At 46.5% G+C, this 21,822-nt stretch overlaps 1 protein-coding gene across 10 annotated transcripts in view; it reads left to right on the top strand.

Moving 5' to 3' along the window:
• The window catches only part of CUX1 (cut like homeobox 1), a 366,222-nt gene that overhangs the window by 213,983 nt on the left and 130,417 nt on the right, over positions 1–21,822 (top strand). For all 10 annotated transcript variants that reach the window (XM_053930362.1, XM_053930359.2, XM_053930356.2 and 7 more), the window contains 4 exons: positions 7,578–7,715; positions 11,759–11,882; positions 15,674–15,750; positions 17,050–17,116. In XM_053930362.1, the coding sequence (XP_053786337.1) occupies positions 7,578–7,715; positions 11,759–11,882; positions 15,674–15,750; positions 17,050–17,116 (406 nt within the window). The remainder of the gene's footprint in view (positions 1–7,577; positions 7,716–11,758; positions 11,883–15,673; positions 15,751–17,049; positions 17,117–21,822) is intronic.

Here is a 21,822-nt window from a genome sequence, read left to right as displayed (position 1 = left end):
TGCTGGGTCTGGAGTAGCCTTTACTTTAGGACTAGTGTAGACCTCCATTCTGGTACCGCCCTTCTGGTGCTTCTACTAAATATCCTGGCTGTTAAATAAATCTCTCCACTGTGGCTGGTTGCAGCTCAGAAGTCTCTTAACCTTCTGTGAACTCTGGGATTGTTTACTTAGGCTTCCCTGTAGTTCTTTGCCCAGCCTCTGGGAGTTTCAGCCCATGCATACCTGTGTACCTTATGTTTCAGCAACAGACTCTAATTACTCTCCAGCAGATTTCTCTAGCTCTTTCTCTGCATATCTTTCCTTTTTCCAGTGCTCAGCCCTACAAATTCCAGAGACCTCAGCCTCCCAATTTTCTGATCTCCATCTTCTTAATGCAGGAAGACCACACTGTGCTTGGGTTCGTCCTTCTTGTGCTACATTCTGGAAAGTGCCCCCTGGCAGAAAGTCGGGGTGGACCTAGGGCTCACCTCACTTGTTTTCCTGCTCCAGAGATCCCCATCTTGCTCTGCCAATTGTCCGTAACTGTGAATGGCTGTCTCATATAGTTGGCCTAGTATTCTAGTTGTTCATGACTGGAGGGCAAGTCCAGTACCAGCTAATTTGTCATGCCCACAAGCAGAAGTCTCCCAGTGTTGTTATTTTTATTCTTGGTTTTAGGGGCTGTCATAAATGGCTGGAAAAGATAAATCACAGAGATACATAGATCTAAACAAAAGCAGTGCATCATTGGCTCGCGTTACAAAAAGATGATTTATACTTTCGAAACCTGTGTACCAGTTATAGGATGGTACAATATTTATTGAAATTCAGCTAGTAAATTCTGATTTTTCCTGACATTCTATTTTTCTTGCTAACTAATAAGACAATAACTGTATTTTTTATATTCATAACAAATAGTTTGAAAATCCTTTTGGCAAGTATATCAGTTTTGAGTCGATTGACAATAGGTAACTTTTTTTTTATTTCCCACTACCCAAAGTCAAATCATCTTCCGCCACCATATATTTGACCCCCCTTCCCCTCACTTCTCCCTCCCCGCCCCCCTTCTCTCTGGTAACCGCCATGCTGTTGTTTGTGTCTGCGAGTTTTAGTTTATGTCCCACATAGGAGCGAAGTCATACAGTTCTTGGCCTTTTCTGACTGACTTATTTAACTTAGCGTAGTGTTCTTAAGGTCTATCCATGTTGTCACAAATGTTAATATTTCATCTTTTCTTACAGCTGAGTGGTGTTCCATTTTATACGTGAACCCCATCTGCTTTGTCTAAGCGTCTGTCAAGGGACACTGTGGCTGTCTCCGTGTCTTGGCCACTGGGAATAATGCCGTGAACATAGGGGTGCACATATGCAAATAAATGTTTGTGAGGTTTTTGGGTAGATACCCAGAAAAGGGATAGCTGGGTCACATGGTAACTCTATTCTCGAGGAACCTCCATACTGTTTTCCATGGTGGCCGTACCAGTTTACGTTCCCACCAGCAGTGACCAAGCGTTCCTTCTTCTCCACAACCTCACCAACACTTACTCCCTGTCTTGTTGGGAATAGTCATTCTGACAGGTGTGAGGTGGCATCTCATGGTAGTTGTGACTTGCATTTCTCTAGTAGCTGTGAAGTGGAACACCCACGTATCTATAGGATTGTTTGTTTATTTGTCTGGTGTTGATTTGTATGAGTTCTTTCTATATTTTGGATATTTGCCCCTTGTTGGAGCTGTTGTTTGCAAATAGCATTCAGTTGGTTGCCTTTTCGTTGTGTCGATGGTTTCTTTTACTGTGCAGAAGGAGCCTTTTAGTTTGATATAGTCCCATTTGCTTATTTTTGCCTTTACTTCCCTTGCCTTTGGGGTCAGGTTCATAAAATGTTCTCCGTGACCACGGGCCATAAGTTTAGTAGCTGTGTTTTCTTCCGTGTAATTTATTGCTTCGTACCTTATATTTAGGTCTTTGATTCATTTTCAGTTGATTTTTGTACATGGAGACAAACTATAATCTAGTTTCATTCTTTTGCATACAACATTCCAATTTTCCCAGCACCATTTGTTGAAGAGGCTTTCTTTTCTCCATTGTGTGTTTTTGACTCCTTTGTCAAAAATTACTTGCCCATATACACGTGGTTTTATTTCTGCACTCTCAGTTCTATTCCATTGGTCTGTGTATCTGTTTTTCTGCTGGGGTCATGCTGTTTTGATTATTGTAGCTCTGTAGTGTGATTTGAAGTCAGGTAGTATGGCGCCTTCGGCTTTGTTCTTTTTTTCTCGGGATTGCTTTGGCTATTCGGGGTCTTTTGTGGTTCCATACAAATCTGCTGATTTTTTGTTATATTTCTTTAAAAAATGACATTTGGGATTTTGATGGGGATCGCATCAAATAAAATGCCTAGAAATAAACTTAAAAAAGGAAATGAAGGACCTGCATGCTGAAGACTACAAAGGATTATTAAAAGAGACTGAAAAAGATACAATGAAATGGAAAGATAGTTTGTGTTCATGGATTGGAAGAATCAAGCATCGGTTAAAGTGACCATATTACCCAGAGCAATAAACAGATTTAAGGTAACATTTACTGAGTGTTAACTCCATGCCTGGCAGTTTTCTAAGTGCATACACATATTATCTTAGTAATTCAATATTAAGTAACTTGTCTAAGGTGCACAACCAGTTAAATGGCAGAGCTGCAATTCGAACACATGCAGTCAGCCCCACACTCTAAACCATTATGCTGTACTCTCTCTCTCATATGATAAAACGCATTGAGACGTTTTGTAGGATGTTGTCTTTGCCTATAAGTTTATATAATGATGGGGACGTTTCCAAACACCCACTTTTAGAATGCTGTCGCTATAAATGAGTTTCTTTCAAGTAGTAGTATTTTTCCCACTAAGTATTAAAACGTCACATTGACTTCAAAGACATAGATTGTGTTTATTTTTTTTAATGTTTGCCAGACAACATATGGCTGATAGCCATCTGCTGTCACAGAACAGAGCAGCTAATTTGGAACACTTAACTTTTTAAAAGAAAATTGTATAACTCATCCTTAAGCTTAAAACTCTTAAATACTTTGCAACTAGAAAACTAACACACCTGTTTATGGTTCAAATAATTGCAGGTTTTTTCCTTCATTCCCCAGTGCCCTGTCTTGCAACAGTCCTAGTCTCTGAAGGCTTTTCCCATCAAGAGTAGAATTGGCCCTGGCCAGCGTGGCTCAGTTGGTTGGAGCGTTGGGATGCGGGTTCAGTTCTCACTCAGGGCACACGCCTGAATTGCAGGCTCCATCCCCAGCCAGGGCACAGGTATGTGTGACCTCCGGTGCAGTCACTTACAATACCAGGTGTGGGCGCACACCGGAGGTGGCCGATCTATGCTTCTCTCTCTCCCTTCCTCCCCTCAAAAGCAATGGAAAAAAAAAATGTCCTCGGGTGAGGAGAAAAACAAACAAACAAACAAAAGAGCAGAATTGAATTGAATCCAAACTCCGTCCTTCGGCTTTCTTCAACATTGTATTTTTATGCGACCAATGTGCTACCTACTGCACAGCAAGGTACCTCAGACCAATTACTTTCAGCTCTAGAATTCTGTCTTATTCTTCTTTGTATATTCTATTTCTTTCCTTAATTGTGCTCGTATTTGTGTTTAAATCCTGAGTACAGCCTCCCTCCCTGACCTCGTGGGCTTTGCCACCTCCCTTCCTTTTGTTGCAGCCTTCCTGGCTTCTCCCTCGGCCTGGAATACGCCACGTTGGCACCCAGCCCTGGGCCTTTGCAGTGCTGTTTCTCCGCCAGGAACTTTTGCAGTCTCTCCTCCTCACCCTTCGGATCCCAGGCCTAGTCGTCACCTCCTCCGGGAGGCCCTCCCTGACAGTCATCTCCAGCACCCATTCCACTTCTCCACACCCGTTTTCTCTTTCGTGTTTGGCAGTACTTAAAAGACTTCTATTTTATGTGGTTCTGCTTTTTGTCTGCCTCCCTCACTTCAGAATGTGAAGTCTGTGAAAACAAGGTTTTGTTGTGATCTGCTGCGTGTCCCCCCAGCACCTAGGCAGTCCTGGTGCCATAGAACGTGTCCTTGGGCACCAGCGAGCAATAGACTGAACTGCGCCTGGCTCTTCCCTGCTCCTTTTCCCCTGGCTTCCACATGGACAGTTTAGACCCACCGTCTCCATGGGTCTAAACTGTCCCCTCTTTAGAAAACAATCTGCTTTCCCCAGTTTCTCTATCCGGGAGTGGTCTTCCACTCATCTGATCTGCGTGGCCCAACTTGTTTCACTCTTGTTGTTTGTGAATATGGTTTATCTCTACTGTGAAGCTGGTCCCAGCTGACGTGGCTGCATGTTCATCCCAGTGCCTCACTTGGGCCTTACCCAGAGCAGAGAGGTGCTTAACTTGTTAAATTAGGACTTGAAGAGAGGATGATTTAGTTGGCTGATAGTTCAGGAAGCAGAAGTCTTCATAAGAATTTTGCATACCTGTTTGTCTGGCCAACTTCTCTCCAACCCCCGGCCCCTTGAGTAAGAAGCCAGCACCAGACATGTTGTGGAGCCCCCTCCCCCAACCCTGACCGTGAAGGCTGGAAATAATGAGATAATGTTACAGGTACTTAGGAGAAGATGCAGAGTGACCGTGTTGTTTGTAGTAATTATGCTCTTTGAGTCCTATGTCACATAGAGCCTCTATAGTGCCTCAAAGAGTGTTTCAGGAATTAGAGATTAGGTGATTTGAAAGCACATTGCAGGTCTGTCCCATTGTGTGGACGGAACTGGCAATAAAGCATGTTGAGTTGGAGGAGGCAGGGAGACAGGTTGAGGGTTTTGTGTGTTCCTGTTCCACGTATGGGTGTGTTCCCTCGCCTCCCCCAGACAATTCCTTAATTGAGCTGCTGAGATCGGAGGCTTGTGACATTCAGAATAAGGCCTAACAATACTTGTGTGGGGTTTAAATGGCATTGGAAATCATTAACGAGACAAAAAAGCTATGATTTCCCCTAGATTAACATGCAGGTTGGGGTTTGGCATGCCGAAAGTCGTTGTTTTGGTCTCCAGCCCAAACACGCTAGAGTCATTATATTGTCATGTGGTAATTAGCTGTTCCTTTAATGCAAGTAATAAAAATTAAGCCTAAGAGGTACTTTAGCAATGCCTTTTACATAATCCAAAACAATATTCAAATGCTGTAGGCGTTTAGTCATTCAACTGTACTATAGTAAAGTTTGAAGTTTAATGCACGGAGATGTTTGAACACTCCATTCCTTCTCTATTCTGTGACCAGTTTTGCTACTTAGGCATTAACCTTTAATAGTGTTGAATTAAATATATATGCCATAATGGATAATTATGAGATTGCCAGAATTTTCATTTACAATACAATGCTTTGAAACTTCGTCTAAAGGTCCAAAGTCACCGGCCTGTTAAAAGGTATGGACTGGAAAGGTTGTCAACAGAAGTTTTCAGGATGGTGGGCAGTATACCAGCTTAGCTCTTCAAAGAGCAATTGTGCCGGAAAGCTATATGGACAAACACTAGTAGAATTTTATACAAGGGCAGCGGTTCTCTTCTCCTCAGTCTTTCCCTGACCTCTGTGTCAAGTTCAGTTTGTAGTTCTCTATGAAGGGGACCGTGTGGGCACACCATTTACTTCCTTCGGGCCATTTGCCCAGCACGAGGCCATGGAGAGAGAGGTAAAGTGTGGGAAGGTACCCTGGAAAGATATTAAACAAAAAAAAATCTACACCTGGAATGTTCTGAGTAATTCAGTCTTCAGTGTTATTATTGCTCCTACTTACAAAGAACTGTCTCCACAAAATAGCTTTTGAAACTTAATATAAATATTTTAATGCTGATTAAAATACTAATGAGAAGCCACAAATGAAAAAGCGATAGAGTCATAAACTGGATACGCACACAGCACTAATGCCCCGCAGCCGGGGTTTCACGTGGCGGGCAGTGGCGGTGGTAAGCCCCGCACACAGGTCTGCGCTCTGCTGGGCACATCCCAGTGCGTGCCTTCTGTAAACTCTGTGAGGACGCTGGCATCTCAGACAGTCCCTGGCTCCTGGGAGCCGCGTCGACAGAAACATGGCGGGTCCAGCCCTCATTTCCAGGAACCAGGGGTGGTCTGGAAAATTAATGACTCTGGTATTTGACAATTAAGTGAGCTCTTGAACATATACCCTCGTTGATCCACTGTGCTTGGTGTTTAGCATTCCTCAACTGAGACTAAATCCTCGCAGCCATTTCATAAGTGATGCTGGCATCCATACCAGAAATAGCTTCAATAATCTTTTCTAAGCCTGGCGGACTAGGGTATTCTACTCTGGTGGAGCCCAAGCATTCTAGAGGAAGCGCTCCACTGGTGCCCAGCAGGTGGATTACAAGTGCCTTTTAAGCAGCAGAAGAAAAAAATAATGATCAAATTGATGCCAGAAGAATGTTTAATGCTGCTCTATTTTGTGCTGAAGGCCAAGAGTCAATACCATAAATTCTGTGCCTGCAATCTGCAACTTTAGATTAAAATTCAGTTTTTTGTAAGTAAATCTGACAGCAGATAGTACATTAAACTGGCCACAAGATCTCACATAACCTGCCCAGGTGCCATCTCCTGCCCCCGTTTATACTGTAATTAGAGTGTGGGCCTCCTGGCTGTCTGGCTCAATGGCCTCAGACAGGTCACAGCAGGTCGGCTCACCAGCTGTGCCTCTGGGGATGGCAGAACCTCCCAGGGCAGAACCCAGCGGTCTCCAGTCTTCAGCTTACCTGACTCCCCTGTGAGTGTCCTTGGTTAGTAAAGGAGGTTTATGGTGAAAAGTGAGCATGTCCAAAATAGGGTGTCCTCTTACAAAGGCTGTGTTTATTTCCTCTGCTCCACTGGGGGATCTTCCTTGTTGGAACAACAGTCACTTGGGTCCAAGTCCTCTCTGCCCACTGACTAGCGGGGAAACCTTGGACAAGTTGCTCAGCTTCCCCGAGCTTTCGTTTCCACTTCTGTGAAAGGATCTAGCACATGTCTTCCATCTCTTTCCCAGCATTATTTTGAGGCTCAAATGAGAAAATGTCTGTGAAAGTGTATTATGACAGTGAGGCACTCTCAGAGGATCGGGTGTTTTTTCCAACTTCATAAGAATTATTGTGAAGTTGTGGCTTATGGCACACCTCCTCCCCCCGCCCCACTCCAAGTGCAGCTCTAGGTGCCTGGAGGATTTTCCCAGGGCCCCTCCCCTTGATGCCACCACACGTACCTCTCTTCCTTCCAGCCCAGAGACTCGGTGACATGCTATGCCAGAGCAGTGGGCAAACCCCAGTGAGCACGCGGCCATTTCCATCCATTTTCATGCTTTGGGGGCCCTGGGGTGGGTCTGCATTCACATCCTTTGTAGGCAACAGAGCAGTGCCCCCATTTCAGCCATGGGTCTCCCAGGGACTTGGAAGGAGGTGGCAAGGCCACAGGTGCCCCAACGTCTGGTGGCATCCCCAGGCCTGGAGGCCAACTTCCCAAGCACCCCAAGAGATCCGCCTGAGCGCCCGTGAGACCGTGAAGGTGGCTTGTCTGTTTCCACTGGAGGGTGATGTGTCTTTTTCTCTCGTGCAGATCCCGTGCCGGCTCTGGATCTCGGGCAACAGCTCCAGCTCAAAGTGCAGCGCCTGCACGACATTGAAACGGAGAACCAGAAGCTTCGGGAAACTCTTGAAGAATACAACAAGGAGTTTGCTGAAGTGAAAAATCAAGGTCGGTGGAAGACGCGTTCTTTGCTTGGCTTTTTCTTTCTTTCTTTCTTTTTATTTTTTGATTGCCTTCCCCATACTGTTGGGACTAGCTCTAATTGTTATGTACGTCATAAAGTCAGGGTGGGGTAGGAATCGGAATCATTAAAGAGAGATAATAACAATGCTTAGCTATTTAGAAGTAAAACTTTTCCTCGGTGCAGTAACTACACATGATTTTATTGCCCAGTGACGGGACTGATCGGGATTCTTTTAAAATTCTTCCTGTGTCATCATGTGATAGGATCTGCCTTTTAAAAGAATGATGCGTTGCCTGCAGGCGACACCTGTCAGAGAGCCAGCTCGTGATCAAAGGGTCACGGACAGTAAGTCATTTAATAATTGCTGCCGATACATTAAGGCTTCAGATGCATCCTACAAGTCTGCCTGTTTAAGCACTACTGTTTCCTTGTCAGCATCACCTACTCATTACGGATTTAATGAAAGAAAATGACCTCTTGGTGTGGTTGCCCAGCCGTCAACAAGACGGAGAGGGCAAAGGTTGCCTGGCATTTCCTGTCAGGGAAGAACAAAGGAATCGCTCCTGCACCTAAAACCTAAATGTGTTCAGATTCCGGGAACCTGATGACTTCCTTGTCTCGAAGAAAAATTGCAGCCTTATCTGGCAGCAGCTCTAGGATTTTCAGGCAGCTCCGAGTAGAAATGCAGCCCCTTCGGTTTTGCCTGGGTTTGGGTGAGGAAGGAGCCGGAGAGGCAAGGCGAACCACTTGGGCGACCTCCTCCGAGTGGCCTTCTGTTTAATGTTCTCCAAGGGCTGGATAAAGAGTTAACTGATGACAATTTTTAAGAGTGTCCTTGGGCTTTGAGACCATTGGAGACGGGCTCGTGAGGAGGGATTGTGCATGGAAAGGCTCCAGGGAGAGACTGTGATGAGCAGCGGGAAGGCACAGGCCTGGGCAGTGCGGGCAGCAGTCCCGTGGTTGCCCCTTCCTCGGGGGGACAGAGTTCAGTGACAGCTGAGACACCGCCTCTCCCCACACACACACACCTCCGTCTGGTGCCACAGGGAGCAGTGAGTCACTGGGGCTCGGGGACAGCTTTGTCCTGCCGGAACATGAGGTGTTGGACTTACGAGGCTGGGGTCTGGGTGCGAGAAGGTGCTGCCTTCCTCCACGGAGGAGCTGCTTCTTTTCAGAACCACCCAAATGCCCAGGTGGAAGATAACCTGTAAATTCGCACACCTGGGTTTCACTGCCGCCCGACCCACAAGGAACGAGCTTTGTTTTTGTTTTTTCCTCTCTAAGATGCCAGCGACCTCTAGCATCTTCCTCTGACAGATCCTCTCTTCATGCCGTCTTTATTTTCAGTCTGTTCTGTAGGAGGGCGGTGCAGGTGCTGGTGTGCCGCCCCACCTTGCTTTGTCGGTGCCTCCCTGGCCAGTTGCCCAGCAAGGACCATAGCTGAGTGTGAGGTGATCTGCTCCCCAAAGGCCCCATCTGATGGTGGTTTATAAATGAAACCATTTGTGACATAGTCAAAGACTGACAACAAAGGAACCAGGGGCCTACAGGCCTGGTTTGAGTCCCTTCACTGGCACTGCTTAGCTGTGCGATGTCGAACAAGGGGTCTCACTCTGTTAGAAGCCCCCTCTTCTCGGGTTCGGGATTCTCATACTAACTGCATGGGGTTGGTGTGGTGAAATGAGATGCAGGTGAGACATTGGAGCCATTCCTGACACTCAGTGAGGATGGGCTGCTCTTCGTGAGCATCGTCGTTTTTCTCTCGAACTCCCCCCTTTCCTTTCTTTGTTGATGTCTTAACAGATTTTTCCATCCTCCAGAAAAATGTCAAGTTCCTCTCTTTTCTTCCCAGTATAAAAATGATTTTAATTTGGAAGGGTTGGGGTACACATCATTAGTTTTAATTATCACAGCCATATTGTAAATTGATGAAAAGCTAGAGCAGGAAAGGAATTTATTAGGTGCTATAATTCTTCCCCCCATTTAAAGATGAGTAAATTGGGGCCCCAGGTACAGCTAATTAGAGCAGGGCGCTTCAGCACCCTTTCTGCCACTGTGTCCCTTCTCCTCACCCGCTCCCCTGTAGGGGGCCCAGGCCTGGGAACAGGAGGCCCGGAGTCAGAGCCTCCAGGACAAGTCATCCCCTGGCTTAGGCTCAGCCGATCAGTGAGCAGCTCACCCAGGGTTGGAGGGTAACAAAGAGACCTCTTGAGATAGAGTGGGAGCTCCCAGCTAGTGCCCCAGAGTCCCCTGGAGAAGCATAGGGGTGTTGCACTGAGAAACCCCATTGGAAGGAGCACTGGCGTCCAAGGGCTGTGCGGCTATTTCCAACCAGGTGTTAGACGCAGCAGTGCTCTATGCTCACATCATTGCGTAGACCATTGACTTTAAGAACGTGCAAGCGTTTTCAGAGGTGATCCCTCTCGGAGTTCCTTTGGAAGTGTTCCACTGATGCTCAGCTTTGGCCCTGTCGGTGTGTCTGACAGTAATGCGTGCCGCTAACCATTATGCTCACAAAGCATTTCTTTCAGGCCCAAAATAACCAGTCCAAAAGGCAGAAACCCCCATTCTTCTTTCAAATGCTCTGACAGGGTCATTAGTTTTAATTCTCTCTCTTTTCCTCTGAGGAGAACCTTCCAGGTTCCACTTAATAAAAAGGGCCAAATTCTTCCTTTAACAAAAGAGCCTTTAGCTTTTATCCACTAAGCCACATAAATACTAAGTGCCCTGTCGGTGTGCTCCTGCCTTGCCCAACATGCCTGTGCAGCTCGGGCAGCAAAGGTGGATATGAGTTACAGCCTGAAGGAGTAAGGGCCACCAATCCAAGCTCTTCCTTGGGCAAAGATCTGGCAAGTGGCATCGTCCCATGAGCCTGGAACCCCATTATCATGTTGTCTGGGCCTCACCCTGTCAGCCCAGCCTCATCTCCTTCATTCATTTGTGCCCCGGCCGTTTCCAGAGTTCCAGGTGCTGGGGCCACAAATAACCTCAGCTTAGCCTTCTAAGGGATGGATTCGTGCACAGCAGGTGTAGTTCCCCAAGCATTCTGCTCTCCTTGGAGTTGGGGCCACGGTGCTCTGCCAGGGACTATCCAGCATGCAGGGTGGCATGGCGGGATCTATGGGAGGGAACACGTGGAGTGGTCCTGCCCTAGAGCTGCCCATGGGTCTGAGTAAGGAGCTCACCCCATTCATTATATCTGCTCTGGCGTTCCCATTTGGGGTAACTGAAGGGACAGCTGTAAACATGCCATTCCTGGTGATGTGGCCTGAACTTTCCAGGGATAGCCTGCCCTCCCAATGGGCCCAGTGTCCTGATCCTGGGCACTACAGGGCTCCTTCTTTGCACAGCACCACTGCCCACATCCTTGACCCTCACCCTCCCGCAAGGGCAGCTCCCCTGTGCCCCTTCTGTCTGCGGTGCACACAGCCTGAGTCTGCCAGGCTGTGGCCTGGGCGGAGGGTGTTCCCTGGGCACAGGGTGGGTCCCTTCCAGCCAAGAAGATCCACCCTGTACCCACTTAGCACATCCGTGGTGCATCGCTGTGGCACAGCAAAGGTGCGCCCACCACCAGAGAGGCCTGTAGATACACGTGACTTTGGCTGAGACGGCGTCTCCCAAAATGTGCACGCTATTATGATCTGGGTGGGTTTTTTATAAGAAAATACTTAAACCCGCACTAAAACTTTATTAATTTCCCTCAGTAGAGGACTAATTTAAGACCCATCAATAAGATAATGTTATATTTTACCATGAGTCCTCCCGCCGCCCTTTTTTAAGTTGTATTAGAGAAACCATAGCTCTTCTTCCCAATCCATTGATCCCCCTCAACCTAAACGTTTAAAGTTCAATTTAACATTTAGGGAGTAAAAGGTCTCTGAAGGGACTCGTAACCATTGATTTTGTGTCAGAGTTGAAGAGCTAAAGTTTAAAGCACACCGGTCCTGCTCGGTTACAAAAGCCTGTGTATATAGCCACATGGAACTGTGCTTCTCCTACGGCAGTTTTTTTTTCTTTCTTTCCGCAGAGGTTACGATAAAAGCACTTAAAGAGAAAATCCGAGAATATGAACAGACTCTGAAGAATCAAGCCGAGACTATAGCTCTCGAAAAGGAACAAAAGTTACAAAATGATTTTGCAGAAAAGGAGAGGTGAGCATGTGTTGGGTTTTGCACATAATGAACTTGTACAGTTTACCTCTAAACTTCACACGACAAGACAGTTTTTAAAATGTACCTGTAAAATATGCCCAGGTTGTAAACCAAAATCCTATGGGCTCTAGGCAAAGTTTTGTCTGGAAAATAAAGGCATCCCTTGTTCTGTAATGTGTGAGGCTACCTTGAGTGAAATGCATCAGTCTTTCCCCGCTGGTGGGCGGTGTCAGCCATTGGGCTAGGGTGTGTCTGTCCAGGCCACGTGGGTCAGGAGGTTGAGCATGAAGTGTGTGTGGTTGACACATGGCAATTATACATCTTTTTTTTTTTTTTTTTACAGATTTCATTTATTTATTTATTTTTAGAGAGAGGGGAAGGGAAGGAGAAAGAGAGGGAGAGAAACACCAGTGTGTGGTTGCCTCTCACACACCCCCTACTGGGGACCTGGCCACAACCCAGGCATGTGCCCTGCCTGGGAATCAAACCTGCCACCCTTTGGTTCTCAGGCTGGCGCTCAATCCACTTGATCCACACCAGCCAGGGCCAATTGTTCATCTTTTTATTACCTCACAGCGCTTCAGGTAGGAGCTGATATCAGTAAAACATGTTAATGACCCATCCAACTGCTATGAGTTTTAGATCTCCGATGGCCTACTTCACCCAAAACTTTTCCACAAATAGTGGAATTGTTTTTCACTATTGTGATGATTTAATGAAAGTTATATTTCTCGTAAAAATGGTAAGCACTGTTGATGTTACAGATTCAAGTGACATAAGCTGGGTTTTAGGAGCTCTGGTAAAACACAGATTTTTCTATTTTAAACCTGTCATGGAGAAATCTGTGTACCCATTAACAAGAGGCACTAAAGGTGTGATTCCAGGTCAGAGGCCAGCCTGACGTTGTGTGTGGTAGACTTTGAGGACAGCCACTGGCACTTTTGCAAGGAGGGCTCTGTGTGGGTCTCAGGTATCACGGAGGCCTCTCTAGAGCACTGCTAAGCCAGCTTCATTTAGGAAATTCACCTGGTGCCTTCTCCACACCTGCGAGGCCCTCTTGGAACATACTGCTGAGCCCAGAACAGACCTGCAGATTGGACATCTCATTTTATAGATGGAGAAACTGGGCCTTGGACTAGGTGCCCTCCCACCTTGTCAGCCTGAGGTGGGCCCAGGCCTGATCCACCACTGCAGCCCTGCCTTCCTGTGTTCAGATGTGGCTTCACAGAAGTCCTCACTTCAGGACCACGGTGAAGCCTGCCACACTACACCCACCCTGCTGGGAGTGTGGGGCTGGCACAGACTCCAGCAAGGAAGTCAGGGTGCTCAAAGATGAGGAGACTCTTACTGCCTCCTAGAAAAGCAATGTATGCCTGAAGAGATTGCTTACCATGTTGTTGATAATGGATGGAGGGGGAATATGAGCAATTGAAATGCTTGCCAACGAGAAGTGGGTCAGTAAAAGATGGGCGATCCCTAACTGGAACATTATGCAGCCATTAAACTAATAGTTACATAGAATTTGCAATAACACCAGAAATGTATCCAGCATAACATAAAGTGAAAAATGCATGATTAAATATGTACAGTGTGATTCCATCTGTACAGCGCAAACTCATACATTACAAAAGTATGGAAATAAACTCATATGGCAATTTAATACTTTTAAGTTGACTTTTCTAATTAGGTAAAGGATTTAGTCTATTAAAAGATGTAAATAGCCCTGGCTGGTGTGGCCTAGTGGATTGGGTGTTGGCCTGCAAATCAAAGGGTCGCTGGTTCGATCCCCAGTCAGGGCACATACCTGGGTTGTAGGCCAGGTCCCCAGTTGGGGCATGTGAGAGGCAAGTGATTGATGTGTCTCTCATACATCAATGTTTCTCTCCCTCTCTTTCGCCCTCCCTTCCTCTCTCTCTAAAAATGAATAAATAAAATCTTTTTTAAAAAAGATGAAATAAACTGACTGACCATCGGGGGTGGAGGGCAAAGCTAGTTCTTTACCTCATTGTTTGCATGAAAAAGTTGAAATGGATCTAGGGTTAAATATTAATGATTAAGTCACGTACATAGTGAAAGTAAACTTGGGCAAATGTTTTGTTTTTAACAATTTGGAGTGCAGAGATCTCTGTAAACATAAAAGGAAAATTACCTAAATATGACTACCTAAAATTTAAAACATTTTTAAAACAAATACCAAGTATTACCACCATTTTAAAAGGGAGGGCTAATTTTCTTTACATATAAAGAAGTCTTACAAATTAATAAGACAAAATGAAAGGACCACAAAAAATGGGCAAAGGCAATAAGCAGACTGTTCATACAACAGAAATGCTCAGCTTTACTCAGCAGGAAAATTAAGTTTCATTTTTTTCAGTGTTGGAATAGGAAAACAGACTCTCACGTACTGCTGAAGGGTATTTAAGGTGGTGAGGTTTGCTTTGTTGGGAAGTTTCTCAGTATCAAAACAAAAAAAAATTGCACATACCTTTTGACCATTTTTATCTAACAGATGTACTCTCAGAATCATGCAGCAGATCTACGGGATGATCGCTGCAGAATTGTTCAGTGGAAATACACGATCGACCATCTAAATGTTGGTGGAGGCCTGGTTAGGTCAATTATTTAGTAAGAATGGAGAAGAACTGTATATTCCGGAGTAGAATATCTCCAAAGTCTGAGGATAAATGGAAAACCAAGAGTCAGAACAGCTTGTGTGCTGTCACCCCTGCTGTCCTAGAAGACGGGGGCAGGCGGCATACCTGCAGTACACGCTGCAGTACATTGCGTGTCAGTGTGTGTCACTCTGCAGTGTGCAGTACCTGAGTTTACATTACACCACAGTACATTACATGCGTGCATACTACGCTGTTGTGTGTCGCACGTTACGTTATGTTTCTGTACGTGTGGAAAAACTTCAGAGGCTATGAAAGGCTCTATCTTAGAAAGAAACGGAACCAAGGGAAGGAAAGGGCATTTTACCTCCCATGCTCTTACAGTATTTGTGTGTGTGTTAAATTCAGGGCATATATTAATTTTACAATTGAAGTATGTGAAAATGTGAGCAATCCATTTCCATAGGTGATGGAAATTTGGGTGATTTTTTAAAACTTATTTCTACTTCTCTGTATTTCCAGGTTTATTATTATGAGAGTATGTATTATATCCCTATGATGTAAAAGTAGTGAACGTATTTTTGGAGAATTTTCTGCAGATTGGGAGGGAGGAATCCTCCCAGTTGACCAGAGAATTCATTTGGCGATCCTGGGAAATGTAAATATGTAGAATGTAGTTTAAAACACTCAGATTTCCCCACTAGGTACAGCAGTTGCATTCGCATTCCATCATAACAGAAGTGGAACAGCTGTCACATCTACTTAGTACATCCTTTATTCCAACAAATTCCTTCATTGTGTCAGCAAAATGTAAATGTATCATTCTTCTTGGGTTAACTTCAGAAAACAATGAGTGCATGATGATGATTTTTTTTGTTAATATCTGGCATTTCAAGAACAAATTACATTTAGGATAACCTTCCACAGCAGTTCCCGCCAATCGAGCCCCACAGGGTGCACGGCTCTCTCTGTGTGACATGTGGGTGCAGAGCTGGGGTGCACATGGTCAGTCAGCAGGCTCCGAGGTGCTTGTGGTGGACGAGCGATACCTGACCATGGGCCTGTCACTGTCTGTGCATGGTGTGGTGAAGGCAGCTGATCAGCTCGGCTCCAGGGCACACGAGGTGTTCATGTTGGTAAACAAGATGACCAGTTTGGCTTTGCTCTCTTCCTGTTCAGAAAGCTGCATGAGACACAGATGTCCACCACCTCAAAGCTGGAGGAAGCGGAACACAAAGTTCAGACCCTGCAAACAGGTGTGATATTTTTCATCCTTGTCAAGTTGATGCAGGGAGGACTGAGGTGGGTGCAGTTTGGTCCATCTCCAGGTGCCCCCGGGCCCCCACTGATACCTGTTGCCCTGCGCTGGGGAACCCGGAGGAGGAAAGGGAGCCCGCGCTCCAGAGTGCCTCAGAGAGCCCCGGCTTCTCTCCCTTGACTTCTTTCACCACCCACACCGAGTGTCAGTGTCAGGGTGGGAGGGTCTGAGTTACATTTGCATCCCTTCTACAAGCCATGCCTTCTTCCTGCTCTTTCTCCAACAGACACATCTAAATCACCAAAGTGTCAAGGGCTGACATTTCATTTGGAGCGATATTAGGGAAAGAAAAACTTATTTCCACCCTTAGTGAAGTTAAGGAGAACAGTAATAACAGACCTTAAAAATTTAAAAGGTAGCAAAAAAAAGGTTATGCTAAATTTTTTATTACTGTTTTCATTTTTCTTTTTATTCCTAAAGGGAAACAGCACTATATATTTAATTTAAATGTGGAAAATAATCACAACAAATTTAACAGACAAATAAATGAATAATACTCAAAATATATAAAGACTTCCTACAAATCAGTGAAAATAAATAAACAGACCAGTAGAACAGTGGAGTAAGGATGTGGACCGGCAGTTTGCAGAAGAAATGCACATGGCTGATACACATGTGAAAAAACGTTCATGATTTTTGATAGTCTGGGAGATGCTGATTAAATCAGTGAAAGATTAGTTTGCCTATCGGACTGTCAAACAGATTTTTAATTGATAACCTTCAGTGTCAGTGAGAGTGTAGGAGAAGAGTCACAGTCACAGTGTTAATGGGAATGTGCTCGAGCCCCGGGAGGCCAGTGGTGGGTGGTGCCGATCTACACGGCTGCAGGCGGGCTCTGCTCCAGGGCGTGTGGGCACTGGTACCGCCTGGGCCCTGGCAGGGAGACGGCTCCGCGCCGCTCTGCTGCGGCAGGTCTCAGGGGCTATTCGTATCACCCTACTTATGGGGGACGCAAAATACATAGATGCATGTGCAACTATGCGTGGAAATGCTTTAAATAACAATATATTTGAAGGAAGGAAATCCGCACACTAAGCTATAGCAAACGGGTTGTCTCTGAGGAGGTGCATGGAACGAGATGCGGTGGAGGTGAAAGGAGATTTTCTGTTCCATTCTATGTACTTTCGTAATTTTTGACTCTTAAAATGAGTACATGTGACTTGTGTACTGTTCCTTTTTAAATTTAATTTAAACAGTTAGCATCTTATATAATGGTTTTATGTCCTCTGCCTTTCAGCCCTGGAAAAAACTCGAACAGAATTATTTGACCTGAAAACCAAATACGATGAAGAAATTACTGCCAAGTAAGTCTCTGCCTGGCTTCGGGTCTCACCTGATTTTGCGGCTCCATGAAAGATTTCCCCTGCTTCTCCCTCCTGTCTGTGGGCTTTGCAAAGTGGCGCAGGGTTTAGAGTTAGAAGGTCCTTGGCCTCTGAACTGCGGTGAGGAATGCAGTGCCACACCCACGGCTTGCTTGTGTCAGTTCAGTGCGCAAGTTCTGGTGCTCTCGGAACAATCCTCCCACCTGAAACTTCCTTCCTTAATTTCTGTGAAGCTGGGTTAACACTCTGCCGTTTTCTAAGAAATTTTGAGAGAGTCAACTTACAGAAGATGGGATCCATGGGACCTGCGTGGTCTATACGAATCACATCACCTTTTACCTGGGCCAGAGCCCTTCATTCCCACGTGGGTTTATTTGTGCAAAGGGAACACCGGGGTCCCTGTGCAGATGTGTACTTGCAGTGAGTGTGCATGTCGGTCAGGTGTGTCACACAAGGCTCTTGTGGGAAGGAGATCAGTGGTCTGACATAGGATCACTTCCTGTCAGCCCACCGTCCGTACAGAACACCAGAAAAGAAATAACTTTGACATAAATCGAGAAAGGTGGAGAAGCCCCAGAGATTGTTCCTAGCCGAGGCCTTCTCTACCAAAGTCCAAACAGGCAATGCCAGGCTAGGGTTTGAGCCACCTTTTCCTGTTCTGGGAGCCTCTTCCCGTCTCCCCACAAAACCCATGTGCCCTTGGCTGTGTCTCTTCGGCGGTCCATTCCAGTGACAAAGTTCTGGTGTACTCACTCACACGGGGGCCTCGAGGTAGGGGCGTGCCACTAAATAGTGCCACGCTACTCCCAGGGTCACGATGTAAAATAGTTGTGCCTGTAGATCCCAATCATAGCCATTTTGAAAAAACACCGTTTTGAGAGGGTTACAAAAATTCAACTTCAGAAGGCCACGCCTCCTTCCGTGCCTTCTCCGTGCACACGGGCAGGTGCTGTCAGCCGTGGGCGTGCACCACTTGGGGAAAGGAAACTGCCTGATGACGGAGAGTCCACTGAGGCTGTTCCGACTTGCCAGCAAAGAATGCCACTTGTCACATGGTGGCTAATACTGTCCCTGGTTTAGAGGCATCATTATTTTTCTTACTGGGCTTCTAAAGAGCCGCACAGAAAATTTGTCTCCATCCGATCGCCCTGTTTTAAGGACTAGGAAGCAAGAGAGAACAGCCATCTAGTAAGAACTGCAATTTTCCTCTACTCTCAGGTTTTTGCTTTCTCTAGGTGGGGAACATGGTGGCTGGGGAAGTGACTGGAAGACAGAACCAGAGACAAAGGGACATCTTAGTCCCTGTCCCCACCCCCTTCCTGGCCTCGCTATGGGCCAGGCTAATGTTGGGGGGTGACTCACCTCTCTCAACCAGAACCGCAAAATTGAATCAGAATGTGGGGTTGATTGCTCATCATGAAAATGCTTTGCTTCAGGACCGGCTGCTGTCAGAAACCGCTGACAGGGGCACGGGTGCTCCTGGGGTGCATCCCCTCCTGTGATCATAGCAGGAATTCTCTTGTCTTCTCCAGTGCTGAGTAGGGAGACAGGGTGTGGTATGCACATGTGTGTGTGGAGAGAAAAGCCTGGCAGGTACATGATGGACGTGATCCAAAGGTAACAGGTCCACTCATTAACCCAGCAGACACTCCTGGGGGGCTGCTCTGGGCTCTGGAAAGCCTGGGGTGAAAGTCTCAGAGGAGAGAAGAGCCATTGCCCTACAGTGTGGTCGCTGCTGTAATACAGGAGACCAGTTAGGGTGGGCACCCCTGGCCGTCGGGGTCTCTACAGAAGACAGACAGCGCACACCAACCAGAGCAATCAGAGAGAGTTTAACATTCGGACTGTTTGCCGTGGCGTGGGCTGAGAGGAGGGGGACCACAGAGGGAATGCAGCATCCCTAACGAGCACTGGCCAAGGCCACCATGCCCAGCTTGATGGGCACCTTGAGAGTTGCGGTGGCCTTTGGGAGGGGTGAGAGATCCAGGGCAGCACCAGCAACCCCCTGGCCTGGACTCCTCATGGAAAACTTAGAAGCCAGAGGGCAGTCCTCGGGAGATGTGGGAAGGGAGTTGGAGATGGAAATGGTGGGTGACCAGCACAGGACCCCACCCAGCTGGAGCGAAAGGAGCAAACTGACCAGGAAGCCTTTCTGAAGGGGCTGACATGTGATTTGAGGTTGAAAGATGACTAGAGGTGAGGGGTTTCTGGAGGCCAAAGGAGGCCATTCCTGGAGGCAGTTTGTGAAAACGCAAGGCTGCTCTTCTAGAGGACCAGCCAGAAGTCCCGAATAGCCTCTCTGTAGGGTCAAGGTGGGCACACTGGTGCCAAGGGCTGGACTTAGGCCCAGACAGGGATCGCACATGTCACAATTCGCTCGTCACAATTCAGAGATGGACGACTACTAACAAAAGGGGGCCTGGGGCCAAACACTTACTGCGAATGGTTCCCGGAGTAAGTAATCCACAAAAAATGTAGAGAATGGACTGAGATAATAATTGCTACTTTCTTTTAACTTTGGAGGCAATTGCTTCAGTCTTGGAGATCCCACGTGAAGTTTCCCCCTCCGCATTCCTCTCTCCTGTTTTTCCTGGGAAAGGTTTGTCCCTCCGCCGTCTGCTTCAGCCCCAACCGACATATATTTTATTAGACGAGACATCCTTTCATTGATACATATGAATATAAGCCCTCCAGGGGCAAATCTTTTCACAAATGGTCTTAAAACATTTCAAAACAATTTATTTTCTGTCTTCAAAAATAGGGATTCTTATGTATATGTTGACAGAAAACAGCAAGGGGGTGGGGGAAGAATGGGGAGCACGGACTTTGGAGAAGGCTGACCTGGGAGTAGACCATGGAGGTCCACTGCCTGCTCTCCCTGCGTGACCTTGGATAGGCTCTGACCTCTACGGCGCACTTTCCTCACCTGTTTGGCGGGCATCAGAGTCGAGGCCTGGGGTGGTGGCAGACAGTAATGAGGAGGTATGTGCGGCGCCCAGCACGCACTGACAGTGCTGCTGACAGCAGCCGCTTTTCCTGGAGATCTCGCAGGAGGACTTGGGGTGCTTTTCTGAAATTAGCAGGCCTTGAACAAGACTGACCTTAGTGGTATCATCTCTGCCGAGAGATTTAAAGAGCATGCGTTGCCTCTGCCTCTCTGTCACTGGGAGATGTGACTGAGGTGACCGTGCCCCACCCCCATGTTGTAAAGAAGCCTGCAGGTCGATGGCACCAAGGCTGTCCCAAGACCCCTGCTTGTCGTGTACAGTCATCACCCTGCGTCAGCTGGGACAGCACGGGCTGACTGTGATGGGGACAGCAGCGGTAAAGTTTTCCATGTGTAGGCTTGAAGCAAAATGTAATTAGCCTTTATGTGCAGAACAAGGACCCATTGATGAATACAGCTGGTCTTTGTTTGGTCCTGTCATTGAGAGTGGGAGGTAAAAGTGTTCTTCTTCATGTTTATTAATGCAAGATTCCTTAGACAAATGGCAAGCACAGTTTAATATTTGTTCGAACATAGCGGCATTTGCCAAAACAGTTGTTGCGTAACAGGATTGCAGGGTTTCAGATTATAGCCATTTCTGGGTTAAATAAATGAATGATTGCTCTGCTTTTTTTGTTGTTTTGTTTTAAGTTAAAAAAGTGCCTCCTTCTCAGATTGTCACCCTGTGTACAGATCTTCCCACTTCTTAGCAGATGGAGACTTAGCACCCTAATGACTCCAACTATGAGATCCTAGCAAAGCAGAGTGGTGTGTGGTGGTTCCCCAGGTGGGCCTGGGGGTGGACCGGCTGCCTTTGGCGGCAGCAGCGGCCCCAGAGAGAGGCCTGGGCCCTCACCCGGGCCGTCGTCTCGAAGCCCGTCTTTCGCAGCCGTTCGCAGGTGCTTAGGTTTAGGTTGCTGCTGCACACTGCAGGAGGGATGCGGCTCTCTCAGCCAGGACCCTGGTGTCCTGAGCAAAAGTGCAGGAATTCCCATTTTTAGCTCAAGTCCACGGCTACCTCTTTGCTCTGGTTGCAAAAGGAGCTTCAGTTGTAGCACATACAGTCAGCTTATTACGTTCCTCTTAACTTGTGGGCCAAGGCTCTGAGCCTCTGATGAAAGAAAATATTGAATTGCACTGAAATACTACATTTTTTATAGCTAATGTTAGTCTTAGGAGAATTTGCACCTCCCAAACCTTTCCTGCCAGTAAAATTCATATTTCTTAAGGTTACTCATGTTGTATTCCTTTTAAAAAAGCTCTATTGTGTATACATGTACTTGCACCCTACATTACAAAAGAGACATTTATGAGGAACTTCACTTGGATTAATTTTAGAGTGCTTTCTTTTCTTCAAGTACATGCATATAGCCAGTGTTTTACCACGAAATGCAATATGCTCCGAGAAAGCAGAGAACTTTCCCACAAGAGCTTGGCTTACGGCTTTACTGAAATTGTTTCTGGGAGCCTGTGCCCCACATTGTGGAGACAGGGAATTCTGTGCCCAGCAGTGGGGCATGGATGACCTGAAATGCAATTTGAAAAGGTGACAAAACTGACAGATGAAGACAGGACTCCAGGTGTGAAATGTCACAGCACGGCGGTAGGGGAGACGCCTCCTGCGCATACAGATCACTCTGGACTGTGTCGCAGTCGTTTCTTACATGGCGGTTTCTTACTTGTTTACTCTCTCCAACATCAT

This window comes from Desmodus rotundus, chromosome 1 (assembly GCF_022682495.2).
Source record: "Desmodus rotundus isolate HL8 chromosome 1, HLdesRot8A.1, whole genome shotgun sequence".
Taxonomy (NCBI): domain Eukaryota; kingdom Metazoa; phylum Chordata; class Mammalia; order Chiroptera; family Phyllostomidae; genus Desmodus; species Desmodus rotundus.
Note: the sequence above shows the minus strand (reverse complement) of the source record. Positions and strands in the feature narration are given on the sequence as shown.